Genomic DNA, 20,767 nt, shown 5'->3' with positions numbered 1-20,767 from the left:
AAATTTAGGAGTGGATTCAACAGAATAATATCTTATCGATTGTGTTAAGGGATAGTCTACATCAACCTCAGTATGTAGAAAAATTAGAGAAAATTCTTCGTTTTGTCATCAAAGAAAAGGCCCTCACCTTGCAAGACCTTGACAACATTTGGGCTGCACAGGTAGGGACTAAACAACTGTCACCTTGAGTGAGAGCAATTTATTTTGAACTACTTATCATGCATGAGTTGGAGTTGCTTATATTTTGTGATACAGATGTTAAAGTATAATTCGTCAGTCTGTCTGCAAATACCATAGTTTATTATGTTATGTTCTTCTGTGGTGGACACAAACTTTTGGTTAGTTCACATATGCTGTGCTACCAAAAGAAGGAAGCTAAATGTGGCACAGGAAGCCTGATGAATTATTGGTGTGCTCTTTTTTCTTGGGTCATCAAATTTAAGAAGTTAATCATTGTAGGTTTTGCCTTTTGATCAACCCCTGTTTCCATTCCCTATGGCATAAACACATATAACTGAAATAATTGCATATTCTTTGATTTATCTTGCCTTTCCCTTCTCTGTTTTGTGTATGGTAAGCTCCTTGGAGCAGGAATTTATCATCTTGTTGCTCTGTGAAGTGCCATGCACACTGAGAATACCATATAAATATTATTATTATTAAGTTAAATGGGTTTAGTAGATTGAGCTGACATTGCGGTCATAGTGCTAATTGCCTGCTTTTTCAAACTTGGCCAGTTAAGTTCTATTAAAGTTTTGGAACAGGAAGATTTAAGCCTAGTGTTGCTGTTGCTCTAAGTCAGTTGCAATTCTGAAGTGTAAATTAAAAAACCCAATTTTTATTAGCTTAAATGTTCAAAAGCAAATGTGCATTAGAAATATGAAGGAGTATTAACTATTGGCTGTACCTTTCTTTGGGAAATGTAATGATGATCTGTAAACTGATCATCTAGCCTCTTTATATAGAGTATCGATTTTGTAAATAAAAAGCCAAAAGGGTTTTAAAGAATAGGAATTGAAAAAGTCAAGAGAGCAAGAGATAAGTGCAGTTTAAAGTCTGAGGTATTACATAAGCTATCTTTTCCAACCTGCCATAGAAAAATGAGAACAGGATGAGAACAGTGCTAGTTTTTCAAGAATTGTTCTAAGGTCACTGTAAGTGCAGGTCAATTCCACTTTGTAGGATAACCTGTGGGGAAATGGCTGTAATAGAAATTCAAGTCTCAGAAAAATAAAGACAATCCTGTCTTTTGTAGAGATAGCAGTAAATGGTGTTAACTCTTTCTTATCAAGGCAGGAAAACATGAAGCCATTGTGAAGAATGTACATGACCTTCTTGCAAAACTGGCCTGGGATTTCTCTCCTGAACAACTTGACCACCTATTTGATTGTTTCAAGGTAAGCATACATACTAATTTGCTGTTATTAATTAGAGCAAGGGACAGCCTCAGGGTCAACAGTGGGAGTTCCTGGTAATGAAGGAACTTTACTATTCCTTCATTGCTTTACTATCACTGAACTTGGGGATAGGCTAAGCTCCCCCAGAGTCCTGAGTTTTTTGAACTTCACCGAATTGGGAGGAGCAAATGTTATGTTTTGTCATGTGGAAAAGCAGCCTCTCAGTGCTTAGTGTGCATGTTTTAGTGGATGGAAGATGAATTTTCAAAGGATGAAGGGGGTCAAGAAACCGTATTTTCTGTCCAGTCCTCTGGGATGTTTGGACTTAAAGTAAAATTGAGGGCTCATGGGAGAATGCAACAAAGGAAGTCTTTGTTTGAGCAGCAGTTTCGCCATCAACCACCAGGTGGTGCTGAAGTCCTGTAACGACAGCAGATTTATGTGCACACAGATATCCCCTTCACACTCATGACCAATGCTTCTTTTTCACCCTCTCATAATAGTAGAATCCAGGGCCATCCAGTGAAGCTAATGATGGGCAAAATCCAGTGATTCTAGATGGGCAAAATGAAGTATTATTTCACTTAAGGCATAAACAACAGAATTCACTCCTAGAAGGTGTAGAGATGACCACCAATTTGGATGATTTTAAAAGAGTAGGCAAATTCATGGAGGATGAGGCCATCAATAGCTGCTAGCCATGGAGGCTATGTATGGCATCCATTGTTGCAGACAGTACGCTTTTGAATACCTGTTGCTGGTATTCACAAGTGCAGATTGTGCTCATCTACTGTGTGTGAACTTCCCATAGTCTGTTTAGCCACTTAGAAGTTGATGCTGGTGTCGATGGGACTTTGTCCTGATTCAGTAGGGCAATTCTTAACAATCTTGGGTAACAAAGTAAATTTTGCTTGGCTTCTGCTCTTCTGCTGAAGCAGGGCCATGGATTTATTTTGAATGGAAGAAGAGGCCTTTCTGTCTGACTTCCTATTATTTCCTATTACTGTGAAATGCAGTCACTGAACAATTAATATTATTACTGATTACAAATCCATTCAAGTGAAGTATTTGAAAATGATCTAAAAATAGCTTAGTTCTTCCAGTTTTTGGTAAGCTACTCAGTGCTGACATTCTAATTGGTGTTACTGGAAAGAACAGTAGAATTACTATCGTATCTTAATTTGCATTTTGACAATATAACTTAATTTTAACACTTTTAGTATTTCAATTCACATACCTTTGATTTTCAGGCCACATTAAAATATTCTGGTGGTGTCCCTTTATTTTCTAGGCAAGTTGGACAAATGCAAGCAAAAAGCAGCGTGAAAAGCTACTTGAGTTAATTCGTCGTCTTGCAGAAGATGATAAAGATGGTGTGATGGCGCACAAAGTACTGAACCTTCTATGGAATTTAGCACATAGTGATGATGTTCCAGTTGATATCATGGACCAGGCTCTCAGTGCCCACATTAAAATCTTAGATTATAGTTGTTCTCAGGTAAATATATTCTGTTTGGTAGTCATTATCTTTGGGTTGGCTGACATTATGCTTGTGTATTACTACCTTTCTCTCTCCTAGTTTGCTGTTAAATATGAAATGGTGACCTTGCTGTTGAATTCTTTCAGACTAGGATTGCATCCCTGGTTTAGAGGGGTTATGAAAATCATAGTTTGGCAGTTCAGATGTAACAAGAAATTGTTTTTGGTGATGGAACTTATTGAAATTAGAGCATATGATGAAGGGAACTTGTGAACACAAGGTTAATTCATGTATGTCCCAATAATCCATAGTCCCATTGGTATTAACACTGGGATTTGATACTATAGTGGCATTAAGACTGTTGTATTATTTTCACAAAAATAAAGGAAGAGGGTAGATATCAAAAAGCTCGTTTCAGATGCTACTCCTAACCATGGCTTAGAGGATTATGAGCAAGCTATGGGCTGGCATATGTTCTCCCTCCCTTTCAGCTTCACTTTGTCTTCCTCCCTTTTGATTAGTGTTAACGAGAGCTTGCCATGGTGTCCATATTATTTATGTATTGAATTTGTACCCAGCCCTACTCTCAAAAGGATACCAGGGCAGCAGACACCAAAGGGATAAAAACAAATGATATTAGATGTTGCAGGGGAGGGTTGGTCATTGTCCTTTTGTGCTGTGTATGTGATGAAGGAGACCCATATTGGGCTGAAGGTGCCCTCCTTTGCTTCTACCTGTTCTCTTTTGAGTTTGTTGGTTAACTTCTCTAGTAGGCTGTTTACTAACCTAATGATTCAGTTCCAAAGTATTTAAAACAGGGAGCCAGAAATGGATAAACCACTTTAAAATTACTTAATTGTTGCAAGCTAAAATAAAAATATTTGTTTTTTAAGGATCGAGATACACAAAAAATACAATGGATAGATCGTTTTATAGAAGAGCTTCGCACAAATGATAAATGGGTCATTCCTGCATTGAAACAAATTAGGGAAATTTGTAGTTTGTTTGGTGAAGCACCACAAAACTTGAGGTGAGACTTTAATATAAACTTTTCATTTATTTAATGTGTTGGGCTAGAAAAAAGGGTACACAGTTCCCATAATCCATTAGTATTGCTGAAATATAATGGGAAATATTAATACATAATGGATGCAATTCCATTTGAGATGGTTGCTGATGACCCAGATGGATGGGTTGACTAACTTTTCTAATCACGTGACGGAGGCAGGAGAGCAAAGAACTCTGGGAGGCAAGCGCAGTCTCCTCAATTTTCTCTCTCCTGCCTGACGATCAGATTATTTCCCCCTGGTTCTCACTGGTCATTCCTTTCAGTTAAATTGGCTTATGGCATTCGTAAAGCTGAAGCCTTTAGAAGCCAGAAAATTGGGAGTAACTCACTCAGTTGTCTGAAGATGGAACTTGTTTCACACTGAATGTTGAAGACAAGAACTCATGTCTTTGCTGTTACCTTGGGGTGAGGGCACTGTTGCCCAATCACAATTATACTAAAATACTGGATTTTTTTCGGTGTTTTCTGTGGGAAGCTCTTGTCTTGGGGTAGGGGGAATAAAGACTTAAAGGGCAATCTGAAGCTTGGCAGCCTGCATGAGTATGTCATTGCTATGGTTGAGAGAAGTTGAGATACAGAATTTTAATGCATTCATTGAAAATAAAAGAGACAGAACTGGGGAGAACTAATTGGTCTGCTCAAGTCCCCAAACCCCTCTCATATCTAAGGGGATTAGGAGCTTTGGGAGGGAGTGTGCATAGTTTTGCAATATGGTAGCCATTTGGAATGGATTGTTTGAAACTCTCAGTAACAGGACTTGTAACACTTTGATGTGTGTTTAAACTGCAGTCAAACTCAGCGAAGCCCCCATGTGTTTTATCGCCATGACTTAATCAATCAACTTCAGCACAATCATGCTCTAGTAACTTTAGTTGCAGAAAATCTTTCAGCGTATATGGAAAGCATGAGACAGTATGCTAAAGGTGAGTTAAATTTAATTTTGTCTAGCTATTTATTTCCTCTTTATATGCTGAAGGAAGTGGGAAAGTCACCTTCCACCTAGATTCTACTTTAGGTATTTTTCCAGACCCAACTGTACATATTTAAGCAAATACGTGGGAGGGGCAGAATTATTTTATTGGCAATGCTGCCAATTTTGTGTACATTTGTGTATTTTTACAATAGCTATAAAATGTGCTGTGATTGAAATTTATATCTCCCACATTTTGCTTAACTACTTCTGGAAAAGTTAATTTCAACATTTGCTGCAAATATGGTATCTAATATTGGGTAGTTTCTGATAATTTTCCAAAGTAATTTTGTTGTTGGAATGTAAACTTTGCATATACCTTTCAAATAGAAAAGCCATCACTAATTTTAAATACTCTTTTAATAGATAAGACTGGATAAGAAACTTTATAATGTATGCAATCCTAAGCACTTTCTTGGACATAATGGCACGTCCTTTAAAGAAAAATTGAAAAGGTTTTGCTGTTGGATTAAAAAAAAGTATTATAATATTTTGTATTAAATTTTCAGAGCATGGAGAATACGATCCACAAACTGTAAGACCTGGGAGTAGATACAGTCATGTGCAAGAAGTCCAAGAACGTCTGAACTTCCTACGGTTGGTTTTAGTGATACTTGCTTTACATTGGGTGTAAAAGTAGCAATCTATGCTGTTCAAAAAGCAAAAAATGAATGCTCCTTTTTGCTATCGAGAACAGCTGATCTACAAAATGATATTTGTCTTGTGGCTGAATCTATTTCTAGACAAGGTCGCAGTAAGGCACATGGCTAGAAACAAGTTCCTCTTGCATGCTCTTTAGTTCCAGGTCTCACCAGCTAGAATGCACAATCCCTTTATTTGTCTCATTCCCATGTCACAGATGAAGGCTCACTGGCTGCTTTCATTTATCCACATACCAGCTCTCTATTGCTCCTAGCGCAAGCACTGATGATCTTTATTCTAACTAGTTGAGTTACTGCTTAATTGCTCTGCTGCCCCCAGAAGAATAGGGGCAGAGAGTGTACTGGCACACTTTTTAGTCTGATACAGCTGATGCAGACATATCCCTTGTTTCATCAAAACATGTTTGAAGGAGGAGGTTTTCTGATGGTAGGACAGCAATGATATGTGATAACACTAGAAACCTTTCCGTATACAAGGGATTAGAAAGAGGCATGCAGTACCTCGGTCAAGGAAAGAGATGACTCATGTGCAAGTTCTAAGTGTTCTTACGGTTTGAAAATATAGAGAATTAATATTTCTAGCCAAGTGGCCATTCCATAGACAAGGTTCCTCACTTAAGTGTACTCTGACATCCCTATAATAACTGCGCGCGCACACACACACCACTTGGCTAAAAGAAAAAAGCCTTGAATATTAGGTGAGGTAAGACCAGAATAATCTACTAAGATCAGAGCACACGTATTCTTAACTATGATGGTGGATGTTTTATTTAACACTTCTGAAGAAGATACAGTTGTAATCAAAAGCATAACAAAGCATTTTCCCTCTAAATATTCGCAGTAGATAACACCATGAGAGGAATGGTAAACGTTCTGATTATGGCTGATACTACTCATGTTCCTTCTAGGTGTGAAACGTATCAGCTGGGATTAATGGGGGAAGGATACCTTTATTTATCCATGTGTGACCACTGGATAGAAGAATTGTTCTTTGGACACAGTAGTTAGGCTCTGTGTGAAATTCACACAATTTTCTCTATGCAATTTGTACACAATTTTCTTTACTGCTCTATTCTGCTTTGGATAGTTATTGAAGCATTTTTCTGCTTATAGTACTGAGACAGATGCATCTACGGGAAATCAATAGCTGGGATTTTTTTGTAGGACTGAAGGATGTTCAGTGAAATTGAACCTGCCAACTAGTCCAAAAAAGTACATAATACCTATTTATCTAGGCTGCTTGGCATGATACAAAGGCAATCTGTTTGCTTAACTCAAATTTTCTTTTATAGTTGGGATTCTAACATCTTTTACCTGCTTACACATGTCAGTATGTGACTGACATTTGTGTACAGAGTAGTTGTGTGAAATGTCAAGTTTATAATATGCATATTATTTAATCCGGATACCGTATTTTTTGCTCCATAGGGCGCACCTAGGTTTTTTTTGGGGGGGGGATAAAGAATTTTTTTTTTATTCTCTCCCCCCCCCCCAGCCCCAAAGAGCAAAGAAGCCAAGACAGCCAGCGGGATTCATCCTCTTTAGCTTCCTCTTTAGCTACACACAACCTCTCCAGCCGGGAGATGCTGTGTGTGGCTTCGTTTTTAGCCGCAGGAACAGGTCTGGGAGCAGAGGCAAGGTTGCGCAGCCTTGTCGCCGCTCCCGGAGCTTGCAGGCTGGGGGAGCGCTCCGAAGGTTTGCGGATAGCTGCCTGAAGCCCAGGGAGCGCAGTGGGAGTTGGCACTGCGCTCCCCGGGCTTCAGGCTGCAATCTGCAAGCCTTCGGAGCCCGGCGGGAACTCCCGCCGGGCTCTGAAGGCTTGCGGATAGGTGCCCGAAGCCTGGGGTGCGCAGTGCTGCGCTCCCCGGGCTTCGGGCTGCAGGCTGCTATCTGCAAGCCTTCGGAGCCCGCGGGCATTCCCGCAGCACTCCGAAGACTTGCGGATAGCTTCCTGAAGCCTGCATTCGCTCCATAGGACGCACACACATTTCCCCTTCATTTTTTGAGGGGAAAAAGTTCGTCCTATAGAGCGAAAAATACGGTAGATTGTTCTCTTTTCTGTGATTGAGGAATATTCCAGAATGTATGAATACATTGGAGAACAGTTGAAAACAGCATCAGCTACTGAGTTTCAAGTGTTAATTCATAGAATTAGAGCGACATTTCTAATTTTAATGACTTCTTGTTTCTCTCTGTTTCATGCTAGATTTTTACTGAAGGATGGTCAACTATGGCTCTGTGCTCCTCAGGCAAAACAAATATGGAAGTGTTTAGCTGAAAATGCAGTCTACCTGTGTGATCGTGAAGCCTGTTTTAAATGGTATTCTAAACTCATGGGAGATGAACCGGATTTAGACCCTGACATAAATAAAGACTTCTTTGAAAACAATGTTCTTCAGTTGGACCCTTCACTCTTAACAGAAAATGGAATGAAATGTTTTGAACGTTTCTTCAAAGCTGTGAACTGTCGAGAAGGGAAGCTAGTTGCAAAGAGACGAGCCTATATGATGGATGACTTGGAGTTAATAGGATTAGATTACCTTTGGAGGGTAAGTGTAAAAGTACATCTAACTTATTCAAGTTGTAGTTTATAGTAATTTGACAAAAAAGTTGGTTTGTATGGTTACGCCAATAAAATAAAAGTTCTGCAACTGTTATTACATGTGAGTTCTACTGTGTACTCCAGCTACACATTGCCTATTTTGATACGCTGTGATTTGTACGAAGTGCAAAAATCAGCACATGGCTTGGTGAAAAACTCATTTGATGTTGAATATGAGGTTGCCACAGATATTTATTCTTTCTAGTGCTGCTGCAGAAGTCTGCTATGTCCATGCAGCTACACAATGCTTCCTGAGGTCGTCATTATATATGTGGAGTATCAGGTTGCAACTGTGGCTTTGGCAGTTCGTTGCTGTCACACTGTAAAAGGAGTGCTCTCTCTGTAGGAATGGCAATCAGTGTCAGGAAAGCTGACAATTATGTAGTTTGCTCTCATTTTCATCCTCTGTTCAATTAGTCCAGCTGTCTCACTACCCAAACTGGCAGAAGTAGTCTTGGGTGTAGGGTTGGAAAATTCCCAGACTTGGTGATTTCAAAATCCATGCTGACTTGGGACATTATGGCTGCCATGGCAACCAAGGGGCTGCCTCAGTACAGAATTGACCTGACAAATAACAGGACATAGCCTTGATCTTTTATTTACAAAAGGATGACTGGTAGATGGATTGGTGTTGTAGGGCGGGGTAGGGGGTATATTTGCATTACCCTGTTATGGAGCAACCATTTGACTTTAGCCTGCAAGAGTGGAGTACTTAATCAGCAGCTTTGCTCCTGGACTTGGGGGATTTTCCATTTGGCATTATCTAGTGCTCCTGCCAAGTCCCTGGTCTCACAATGGAAAGTGTCATTGACACTTCTATTTGTCCTTTGGTGCTATGGATCCCAAAGGTGCCCTGGTTTTCAAGGGAACTCCAGGGAATATAGTGAGTTTTATAAATGAAAAATGACTGAGCACAGGTGAAAGCACATAATAGTACCTACTGTATGCTGGTGATGGAAGCTAAGAAAGCTTGCTTCTGTGCCACTATTGCATCCTCAAGTAGCCATCCTGAGGGGTGAATGGGCTATTGAAATCTAGTTCTAAGGTACAGTTCTTGGAGATGTGCTTTGACAATGCTGCAAGGCACTTGCAGGGTATGGTTGCTCATATTTGTGCAGAACTTGGTATCACTGTTAATATAGTTCCATAGGAGGTGTCCAGAAAACATTGATGATACCCAGCTCAATTTCTCTGTAAAATTGGAATTGGAAGAAGCCTTACAAGCCCTGGACTGGTGCCTGCGCTTGGTGGTGCGTTTATGTCTCTGAATCCTGGTGATACAGAGGTGCTGTGAATGAGCAATTTCCTAGTCTGGATAATTGGTCAATTGCCTGCTTTGGATGGGTTGTATCCTCCTGAAGGAGCAGGTTCTTAGTGTGGGGATGCTGCTGGACCCATCTCTGTCACTAGAAGCCTAGGTGACCTCGGGAGCTAGGAGTGCAGTACACCAGCTTCAGTTGGAAAGATAGCTGCATCTGTTTCTGGATCATTGCAGCCCAACCACTGTCATCCATATGTTGGTAACCTCCAGATTGGATTACTTCAATGCATTCTATTTGGAGCTGCCCTTGAGACTGACCCAGTAACTGCAGCTATGCAGCAGTTGGACTGTGGTGGAATATCATTGTATGACACCACTGCTGAAAGAATTGCACAGGCTGCCAGTAAGCTACCAGACTAGGTTCCAGGTTCTGGTATTGTAAATCACAATTGCTGGTCAAGTAAACCTCTAAATGTTCAGAGCTGGCACTGCTCAATCTTCTAATGGGAGGCAACACTAATTTACAGTTAAAACCCCCGATAAGTTATTTTTTACTATTGGCCAGGCTTGTAATGAGATACTGGAAGAACTTGGAGGGCATTTCTTTGACAGACTGGTACAATAATGTATGGCAAATAGCATTTGGGGGAAAATAGACTAATAAAATAAAATTGGCACAAGGTTTGAGCCATGAAATTATTTTGCAGCTGATTGGTACAGCTTTGTTATATATGTGGCTAAAACTGAAAACATCAGACTCCCTTCACATTATAAAACTTTTTGATTTGCATAAATTGTATATTGCTTTCTATATAAATGGTTGTCTGGGATAGGGCTTATTACGTTCTTTGGATGTTGTTTCTGATGTTTTGCTTTAACTTCGTCTCATGGGCTAGGGTGGGAAAATTTATTTTATGTGTGTATGATGTTGTCATATGTTAGACGAATCTAATGACATTTTTAAAAATTGTAAATCACTTTGGGATGCCTTATGGAAAATAGTTCATAAATGAAATAATATTACTGTGTGTTGTATCAAAGCCAAGAATGGGTCATAAGACCATTTGCAGTAGATTTTATATACATATTTTTGTCAAGATTGCACTTAGAGATTTTATTCTCATAGGCCATAATGCTTAAGTTAAAGTGGTATATGCTTTATATTTCTGCCTTAGGTTGTAATTCAAGGAAGTGATGACATTGCCAGTCGAGCAATAGATCTACTAAAGGAAATCTATACCAATCTTGGTCCGAGATTGCAAGTAAATCAGGTAAAATTATGAAAAAAAACCTGTTGTTGTTTTTAAAAAATTGGTAGCATTTACCATTTTCATTGATGAAAATCTCCTTCCTTAGTATGCTTTGCTTGAGGACTATTTTACAAAAGTAAATCTTTGAGAACATACATTTCTTATTTAGCTGGCTCTTCATTCAAATAGGAATTCATACTAACAAATGGCTTTTAAGTGGTTAATTGCCATGTATTTTCATCATTCCCAAAATTCTGTTGACACACTGAAGCCTGTTAAAAATACTAGTGTTTCTGGAATCTTCTGCTCAGGAGTGTCATCCGTGCAAATTACAGATGCAGGATTAGTTTGTCTCTCTTGTGACCTTTTATGTTGTTTTGTTGAGATATAGCTGTCTCTTGGCATTTCTGTAGGTAGTAATCCATGAAGACTTCATTCAGTCCTGCTTTGATCGTTTGAAAGCATCCTATGATACTTTGTGTGTTTTGGATGGCGATAAAGACAGTATTAATTGTGCAAGGCAAGAAGCGATAAGAATGGTGCGAGTGTTGACCGTTTTAAGGGAATATATAAATGAATGTGACAGTGATTACCACGAAGAGCGAACAATTCTACCAATGTCAAGGTTTGTGGAAATTTCAAAACTTTGGTGAATAAGGATGCAATATTAAGTAATTTTCCGAGTAATTGTGGTGTTAGGATTCTGCTATGGATCTCATATTGTGTAAAAAAATTTAAATAACATAGCCTGTGTAATATATTAGTAGAATATATTAGTACAGTATATTTGTAGAATCATAAATCTTATATTTTTGATTTCTTTGCCACATACATAAAGGCAAAAGATAATCCATTCATTTTTGTGTGTGCAGGCCATTATACAGATTATATGCTGTAGATAACCTTTTCAGATTTATTCCCCTTTAGTCTAGCAAACAAGTAGAAGAATTATTTAAAAGTAAGCAAAATTTTCTGAATTCCAGTTTTATTGGAGTGTTGTAATCCTTTGAAAATAAAATAAAACTTAACAAGTAAAGTCAACTATGTCAGCAAAATACCGCTATTGGAACAATTATTAGGTATTGTTCTAATGTGACATTTTGGCTGGCCTATTAAAGGCATTGCCCAAATATAAATTTAGTTCTATAATTCTCCCTGGCAGTAGTAAATGTTTTTAAAGATTTTTGATTGTTTTAATTGGTATTATCTTTATCTTTTTTCTCAGAGCTTTTCGTGGTAAACACATCTCTCTGGTAGTTCGTTTTCCAAATCAAGGCCGGCAAGTGGAAGACTTGGATGTTTGGTCCCATACAAATGACACGATTGGTTCAGTTAGACGTTGCATTCTCAATCGTATTAAAGCCAACAGTGCACATACAAAAGTAGAGTTATTTATTGGAGGCGAGCTAGTAGATCCGGCAGATGATAGAAAATTAATTGGACAATTAAATCTCAAAGATAAAACAGTAAGTACTGTAAATATCATATATTGATCAGCTTACTTATTTTTGAAAATTCTCTGTTGAAAGGTAAATGAATGCATAAATATAATTTGAAATAATGGCATGTTTTGTGAGTAGCTATAGTATTAACAGTTTAATATATTCAGTCAAGTTTGCTATTAGAAAGATAACTGTTTTAACAGTTTTGTACAATCTCTCCATTTTATCACTTTCTATTACTCCCCACCCCCCAGCTAATTACAGCCAAGCTTACACAGATAAGTTCCAATATGCCTTCAAGCCCTGATAGCTCATCTGATTCCTCGACTGGTTCTCCAGGCAACCATGGCAATCACTATAGTGATGGTCCAAACCCAGAAGTTGAAAGTTGCTTGCCTGGAGTTGTAAGTAAATAACAGACACACACTCAAAATTATAGACTGAAATTTATTATCTGATATTAGGAGCTGGTATCTCATGACAGGTTTTTACTTTTATTTTAGATCATGTCACTGCATCCTAGATATATCTCGTTTCTTTGGCAAGTTGCAGACCTAGGCTGTAGCCTAAATATGCCACCTCTTAGAGATGGTGCACGGATCCTTATGAAATTGATGCCACCAGGTAAAATTTATTTTCAGTGTATTTTCTATTTATAGAAAGTGAAATGTAGAGCATCTTAGAAGCTACCTATACAAAACAATCAAACTGCATGTTTAACTATCCATGTTCAAAATCAGTGTGGGGATTCATCAGTGTGAGTGTTTAAAAGCAGTAGTCAGAGCAATAGTGCACACACTGTTGCCATTTCCACTCCAGAAAGTTCAAAAGCGAGTATCAAGCTGCTTTTCCTCAAACTGGTTTTGGGGTTCTTTGAAGACACATGCTGAAAGAGGTGGTCATGGAAAATTTCTAGTGCATGCCATCTCTCCAGTTTGCAGCATTGAAGCAAAATGTGATTTTCAAAGGAAAAAAGACAAAAAATCTCCATGTTCTTCAGTGCTGTCTCTTCCTTTTCAGTTTCAATGTATTACACTTTCCAAAAGTGCTTCAGAAATCTATATTGTATTCTCTGTGGGAAGAAACATCTTTAAATTGTGCTTTTATTCCAGATAACACTACTGTAGAAAAACTAAGAGCTATTTGTTTAGACCATGCAAAACTCGGAGACAGCAGCCTTAGTCCATCCCTTGATTCTCTTTTCTTCGGCCCTTCTGCATCACAAGTGCTATATCTTACAGAGGTTTGTAATATCTCATTTTTAATATTTTGATATTTGAAAATTTTCTTCTAGTATTATTTTTACCCTGAATTCAGGGATCACACCCAAATTACAGAGTACAGTGGTACGTCTAGTTGCGGACACGATCCTCTCCAGGGTGCCGTTTGCACCCTGAAAAGTCTGCAACTAGAGCGGCGCTTCTGCGTGGAGCGCGATAGAGAATTTCTGCGCGTGCATGTGCGGCAAAACCTGGATGTATACACTTCCGGGTTTGCTGCATTCGCAAGCCGAAAAGACACAACATGAACCTAACGCAACACGAGGTATGACTGTACTGCAAGGCCTTCCCATAGGACTGGATTGTGGGGAAGGTTTCTCATGGAGAAAAGAGCTTCATCACAAAATGTAAAGGAAACAAATATGCAAAAACCATCCTCTCATCTTTCAGTATACTTAGTTTAAAAGTTTGCTGAATTATTTTTCCTGTTTTCTTTCTCCCATTTCTTTCCCCCTTGTAGGTAGTTTATGCCTTGTTAATGCCTGCCAATTTACCTCTGGGAGAAGATGCCACTGACTTCCAGTACAACTTCTTAAAAAGTGGTGGCTTACCTCTTGTGCTGAGTATGCTGACCAGAAATAACTTCCTGCCAAATGCAGATATGGAAACAAGAAGGGGTGCCTACCTAAATGCTCTAAAAATAGCAAAACTATTGCTAACTGCAATTGGCTATGGCCATGTGAGAGCTGTGGCGGAAGCTTGTCAGCCAGTTGTAGAGGGCACAAGCCCAATGTCACAGGTAATGTTAACTTTGTTCTTAAAGCAAAATTGTAAATGCTTTATTTTGATCTGATAACCAGTAAATATTTAAAGTCTGATATTGACTAGTATTGCTTAATTTGTAAATGGCTGTGGAAATATATTTTTTCTCCACCATGTTAAATGTTTACAGTTGAAGATAGTATGTTCTTTCTTTAAAATATTGAAAATAAATTGTTCCAGATCAACCAAGCAACTCATGATCAAGCAGTGGTGTTGCAAACTGCTCTACAGAACATTCCCAACCCAACCTCAGAGTGCATGCTAAGAAATGTAGCAATACGCCTTGCACAGCAAATATCTGATGAGGTTAGTATAGTTTTCACTATTCCCTCCGTTCCTGATTTAGGCTTAAGGCAGTGACTTGGGGAGTGGGAGAGGAGAATCTGTACTTTCCTCAGCAGTTGCTTATATATCCTTAATGGAAGCCTGTCTCTAGTGTGCAACCTGACAAAATAGAAGGCGCTTCCTTGGTGGCATATAGTCACACCTTAACGCTTCCTGGTTCTGTAGTTGCTGATTCGTATCCCTGTGCCAGGATACTGTCCCTTTTGAGAGGAGCACATACTTTGCATTCAGAAATCTCAGTGCCGTTTTAAAAATATATGGTAATAGGTGATGAGAGAGAATTTGGCTAGAAACCCTGGAGAACCACTTCTCAAGTTGACAGTACAGGGCCACATGGACTTGGTATGAGCTTCAGCCTCCAGTGCACGAATACAGACTCTCGTGGATTCAGATTTGTGGGAAATGTATTAAGTGTTTGCTTTTTTTACTCTTGCTCTCTATGCTTCTTTCTCCCTGTCTGAAGTAAAAACATTTGGAACAGTTATATTTGATGCTATCTTTCTATTTTTAGGCTTCAAAATATATCCCTGATATTTGTGTTATTAGAGCAGTGCAGAAAATAGTTTGGGCTTCAGGATGTGGATCAGTACAGCTGGTATTCAGTTCAAATGAGGATATTAGTAAAATTTATGAGAAGGTAAGAAATCCTAAGCAACCTTTTTTCTCAAACTGATCTTTGATAAGGGCTATCCTAGGAAATTCAGACTTCAAGTGGCCTGTTTAGAAATTGTAAGCATTTTTATATGATTTTAAATAATTTTTATCTAATAGATTTCCAAGTTAAAGTGTTGATAGTTACTTTGCTGGCACTTTTGTTGAGAGAATGCCTTTATAGCTTTTAAGAAAGCACTTCAGTGTTACCTCATTGAAGCATAACTTCGTAGCAGTCTCAGTGCCTTTTTACAGTCTCATGTGGATGGAGAATTCTTGGGTTGGGGCAGCTGACTAAAATGATTTAAACAGTTCTAATTTTGGTTCCTCTGTTTTGTTTTTTTCGGGTTGGTGTTGGCGGTTATTTTAATTTGGGTCTTCTTCTTCATTTCTGTTGATTTATTCGTTTGTTTGTTGCTTTTATAGGATATTTTGGGGTTTTTTTCATTTTTGATGTTTTGTTGCATTTTTATATATGTTGTAAGCTGCCCAGAGTGGCTGGGGAAACCCAGCCAGATGGGCAGGATATAAATTTAAAAAATATTTTTTATTTATTAGTATATTCCCCCTGACTTTTCACTAATGCCTTTCCCCTTTCACATAATTTCAGCACTGTGTCAGAATTCATGTTTGTATGTGTGGCTATAAATAATATATCAGATTATTAATAATTCCTGTTTCAGTTGTAGGCCTTACTCAGGCTGTAGGTTGTAGTAAGTAGATGTTTGTCCTCAGTATTGGTTTGTATCTGAAGGGAACAGTTAAGAAAATTCGTTCTTCTTTCATTCCTATTTCATGCTACTTATTTCTGATTAATTTTACAGACAAATGCAGGCAATGAACCAGATGCAGAAGATGAACAAGTTTGCTGTGAAGCACTCGAAGTGATGACCCTTTGTTTTGCCTTGATTCCAACAGCGCTGGATGCACTTAGCAAAGAAAAAGCTTGGCAGACATTTATCATTGACTTGTTGTTGCACTGTCACAGCAAGTAAGTGGTTTTTTTCATCTCACAGTTGCTGACTCCAGGTGGCAGCAGGTGACTGTAGATGCCCAATTCAAAGTACACTTGCTGGGCTGTGATTTCATTTGTATATCTCTAGATCATAATGGCTATCACTATAACTGTGGTATGGTGATGTTTTTTATTTTCATTTTCTGAGCCAATCTCAGGAGATGCACAGGGGGGTGGGAGCCCTTCTGTACAAGCAAATGTGATTGCACAGAGCTTTCACGGGTAGGACTGGTTAGGTCAATCCCACCTAATGAATCCAGATTTTCAGCTAGAAGCCAGAGGAGAGCAGCAACAATCATGATGTCATAAACTCTCAACATTTCAGATGAAGTGTGCCCACAACTGGCTATGTCTTATCTCTTAAAGAACGATTCTCAAATATCTATATTTGTAATTCCCCAAAACATTATAGATGTGGTGGACATCCTTGATTCTAAACTATCAAAACCAATTTGTGGGCTATCATAGATTCCACATTTAACATTCATCAGAAAGGACAGGTGATCTCCTGTCCTTTATGGATCTGGTGTTCAGGCTCTTGTTTTTGTTTTCTGACAACTAAATAACTTATAAGTGCCGTTGCATTTGGTCCTTTTTGGTTCAAGTGCCATCACAAAACACAGCTTCACTTGTCACCCTTCTACCTCCAAGTCTGCATGCCCACTGCTACTTGGAAAGACCCTCATCTCCAGTGCTCTCTTTGGAATCTGACAGCACCTTCATAATGTACATTTCAAATTAAATTCCTCTTCCCTGAATCCTAGGAACTGGGAAAGCAATGACACTCCTGATGAACATGCAGGGAAACTGTCCAGCAAATCTCAAATAAGATTTGTCTTGTTTACAAAGTATTTGTATTAATTTGATTTTTTTCTGGTTAATTTTTTTCCAGAACTGTTCGTCAGATGGCACAGGAACAGTTCTTCCTAATGGCTACCAGATGTTGTATGGGACAGAGACCTCTGCTTTTCTTTATAACTCTGTTGTTCACTGTTTTAGGGGTAAGACATTTAAAACTTTCACATTGTTACTTATACTAATGTCTATAAGAATTTCCTGCAATAGATTTTTATAGATACTTTCCAATAGCTCAGTGCAGTTAACAGATAATACTTGAAATACAGAAATAAAGATAGGATTATGTATTGCATTTTCTTTTCCTTCTGAGCCCCACATTCAGTGTTATGAGCCTCAAGCATTTTATCACTGATACCAGTGTCATGATTAATTCTACAATCAACTAGAGCTGCTCCTAGCTTTGAAACCAGGTCCACAAATCGGTATACACATGAAAACAAATCGGTGGTTTGAATTGGAGCCCTTTGATTTGTAGCCAATTGATGTAGAAAGAAGGTTGCTTTCGCAGCACAGTGAGAGGCGGAATTGCTGAAACTTGGGTTGAGGCAGCTGACATTAACCTTGCTTTTGGATGCAACCCAGTGGTTTTGTTAATTTCTTTAAATCTCCAATTACACTTATAATCTACATTTTTGGACTGTTTGACAGATGGCTAACCTGTGATACTACAGGTATTGTTGGACTGCAACTCCCATCAGCTCCCACATGGTCATTAGTTAGGGAGAGCATAGGTAAACTATGATGGCCACCAACTTGGATGGTTTTAAAAAGGGATTTGACAGATTCATGCTATCAGAGCAGTATGCCCTCAGGTCATTCTTGGGGGCTTTGCATAGGCCATCTGGTTGCATAGGCCAACTGAGAGAACAGGATTCTGAACTACATTGGGGGTGTGGGACATTGGTCCCACAGGCTAATCTTGGTCTTCCAGGCAGTCCATTTGGCCCTCCAGGTTTCCCCCCGCAAATCATGGCCACCCACTCATCAGCCGTCATCACTAGCAATGTCAGCAGATAGGTGAAAGGGCAGGATTCAATATTGCATTAGTTGTGCGATTCTGGTCCCAGCAGACAAGAGGATCACACCACCTAGACATTAGGATTTAATCTCCACACCAGCTAATGAGCGAAGAGTAGAGATGGGAGCTAGATCCATGTAATATAAGGTATTTAAAAGGGAAAGGTGGGGGGGGGGGAGAGAGATAGATCTGCAAAGGTTTTTGCAAGTCTCCTCCCTAATGTCAAGTAAAGGCAGTTTCCTGGAGAAGTCTCCATGTTGTCTTTGCTTGCAAGATCCACCTCTCCCTTACATGTCAAGTGATGGAGAAGGGATAAAGAGGTCGCCACTCTTGTTTTAAGAATCATTCTGTGTTGCTGTTAATGTAAACTACCTTTTTGAATTTACTCATGACCTCTTTCTCTTACAGAGTACTGCACGAGAACGTGCTAAGCATTCAGGGGACTACTTTACTCTATTAAGACATCTTCTTAATTATGCATACAATAGTAATATTAATGTGCCCAATGCTGAAGTTCTGCTTAATAATGAAATAGACTGGCTTAAAAGGATTAGGGTAAGTTTTGTTGTTAGTTTTATTCATTTTACTGATTGTTTTATCTGTTAACATTTATGTTTTAGCTGCCATGTTTATATGACAGAAAGGTGGGAGCATATTTGTAATGAGTTGTAGCAGTATATATTTTCATTTTAAAGTGAGTTCCCAGAACTCATGACACAGCGTTTTTTCTTTCTTTTTCTTTTCTTTTCTTAGGATGAAGTGAAAAGAACAGGAGAAACAGGTGTAGAAGAGACTATCCTGGAAGGTCACCTTGGAGTAACAAAGGAATTATTGGCATTTCAAACTCCTGAAAAAAAGTACCATATTGGATGTGAAAAAGGAGGTGCTAATCTCATTAAAGTAAGTAATTGTTATATGGAAAAAACTAAAATCATAATGAAGTAGCTTGGTAAGGAGGAACTTGTAAACAAACATATAGATTTAATTAAATTTGAATAATTTTTAGGAGACCAGGAAATGGTTTTTATAGAAATGTACGAATTCAGTCCATCATAAAATTGCTTCTGATAATCTTGTGAGAAACCCACTTTTTAACAAATCAAAGGCAAAAGTGAATGATGGATTATACTGTGAGATAAAGCTGGAATTCAGAACTTCTCAGTTTAATGTGAGGAAGGACTTCATTGATAACTTGTCCCTTTGTACTGCCCAGGGCAGGCAGAGTTGCATGATTTAGCATTACCGTACAGTAATAGATTGGCTCAATTCAGTGTGCTACTCATTGTGGGTTTTTTAAAACATTTCCTATGAATTTTGATCATGCTGGAGCATGGCTAAAGGATTGGAAGGGCTAGGATTGGGTGTATTGGGTATTATTGAGGGCGAGTGGGCTGTTTCTTAGACTCAGGAAAATGGTGCTAGGTTTGCTTTTTGCCTTGGAATCCTTGTTCAGGCTTCCGTTCCTTCTAGCAGTTGACCCCCAAAGGTTTAAAGTCATGAGACATTTTGTGGTGGTAGGTAATTCTGGTTCAGGTATTGCCTGTGTGATAGAACACATTTTTCTGTATGTGTTAGACGAGCCATTGAGATCTTTGGAGGGGGCCCTTTTCTGAGTGCTGCTGATGAATGAGACCCAGGCAAGGGCCTTCTCATTTGTGATGCCCTTCTTGTGGAATTCCCTTCCTCTGGAGGTGTGTCTAGCATCATCAGTAAACACTTTGACACTCTTCACTCGGGCTTTCTTTCTGGATTTTGAATCTTTCTGAGTTGTGGAATAATCTATTGAATTGTATTGTCTTGCTATTGTTTGAAGTTATGAGATGTGTTTGTAATTTTTTAATGTATTTCTCATTGTGTATTTTAACTATTTATGTGTTGACCACTTTGCTGTTTTGAATTAAGAACAGTATATAAATGGCAATAAAATTATGGATAACTTGATTTTTTTCCCCTTTCCCTTTTTTGTTTTTCAGGAGTTAATAGATGATTTCATCTTTCCAGCCTCGAATGTTTACTTACAGTACATGAGGAATGGAGAATTGCCCGCTGAGCAGGCCATACCAGTCTGTAGTTCCCCAGCTACCATTAATGCTGGATTTGAGTTGCTAGTAGCACTTGCAGTGGGCTGTGTCCGAAATCTCAAACAAATAGTAGATACTTTGACTGAAATGTATTATATAGGCACCGCAATAACTAGTAAGTACTTTTCATAGATTTTATGCTATATTTAATATGAAGCTTATATTGATTTAAATATTTGTCATGCTTTAGACATTATTGGAAATCAAATAATTGCATTTCCTTTTTGCTTTTCCAAAATGGTATTTTGTTTGATATCGAATGTTGTAGACCCATTTGCAATCTAATTGACATTGGATATAATCATTTGTCTTTTCCTTGAAATAATTGCCAGATATATTAATTATAATTCCTAAGATGAAATGCATAGAGAATAGTATCTATGGTTGGGATGCATGCTTTGCATATTGAAGCAGTTCCTGTATAGACATAGGCATTTGTAGTAGGATTTTGCATTTCAGTAAAGGATATTACTGACATCTGAGACTGCTTCAGAGGTACCCAATGGTCTAAGGTTGTTGTGTGTGTGGTTTTTTTTGGGGGGGGCAGGGAAAATACATCGAAGGAGGTGTTCCCATTGGTGCAAAGACCCACCATAGATCTTTGAATCCTGTCCCATTTGTTTA

The 20,767-nt window shown here is 38.6% G+C and overlaps 1 protein-coding gene across 1 annotated transcript in view; it reads left to right on the top strand.

Moving 5' to 3' along the window:
* The window catches only part of USP9X (ubiquitin specific peptidase 9 X-linked), a 68,390-nt gene that overhangs the window by 31,342 nt on the left and 16,281 nt on the right, over positions 1-20,767 (top strand). The window contains exons 10-30 of the mRNA XM_081003719.1: positions 9-161; positions 1,293-1,397; positions 2,689-2,895; positions 3,771-3,907; positions 4,736-4,869; positions 5,426-5,513; positions 7,785-8,127; positions 10,617-10,712; positions 11,105-11,316; positions 11,917-12,157; positions 12,388-12,537; positions 12,637-12,757; positions 13,246-13,376; positions 13,874-14,152; positions 14,356-14,481; positions 15,032-15,157; positions 15,996-16,162; positions 17,079-17,187; positions 18,471-18,617; positions 18,816-18,962; positions 20,036-20,258. Coding sequence (XP_080859845.1) covers positions 9-161; positions 1,293-1,397; positions 2,689-2,895; positions 3,771-3,907; positions 4,736-4,869; positions 5,426-5,513; positions 7,785-8,127; positions 10,617-10,712; positions 11,105-11,316; positions 11,917-12,157; positions 12,388-12,537; positions 12,637-12,757; positions 13,246-13,376; positions 13,874-14,152; positions 14,356-14,481; positions 15,032-15,157; positions 15,996-16,162; positions 17,079-17,187; positions 18,471-18,617; positions 18,816-18,962; positions 20,036-20,258 — 3,442 coding nt within the window. The remainder of the gene's footprint in view (positions 1-8; positions 162-1,292; positions 1,398-2,688; positions 2,896-3,770; positions 3,908-4,735; positions 4,870-5,425; positions 5,514-7,784; positions 8,128-10,616; positions 10,713-11,104; positions 11,317-11,916; positions 12,158-12,387; positions 12,538-12,636; positions 12,758-13,245; positions 13,377-13,873; positions 14,153-14,355; positions 14,482-15,031; positions 15,158-15,995; positions 16,163-17,078; positions 17,188-18,470; positions 18,618-18,815; positions 18,963-20,035; positions 20,259-20,767) is intronic.

This window comes from Podarcis pityusensis, assembly GCF_964106645.2.
Source record: "Podarcis pityusensis genome assembly, chromosome: 4".
Taxonomy (NCBI): domain Eukaryota; kingdom Metazoa; phylum Chordata; class Lepidosauria; order Squamata; family Lacertidae; genus Podarcis; species Podarcis pityusensis.
The sequence above is the reverse complement of the archived record's forward strand: the minus strand, read 5'-3'. Positions and strand labels throughout refer to the sequence as shown.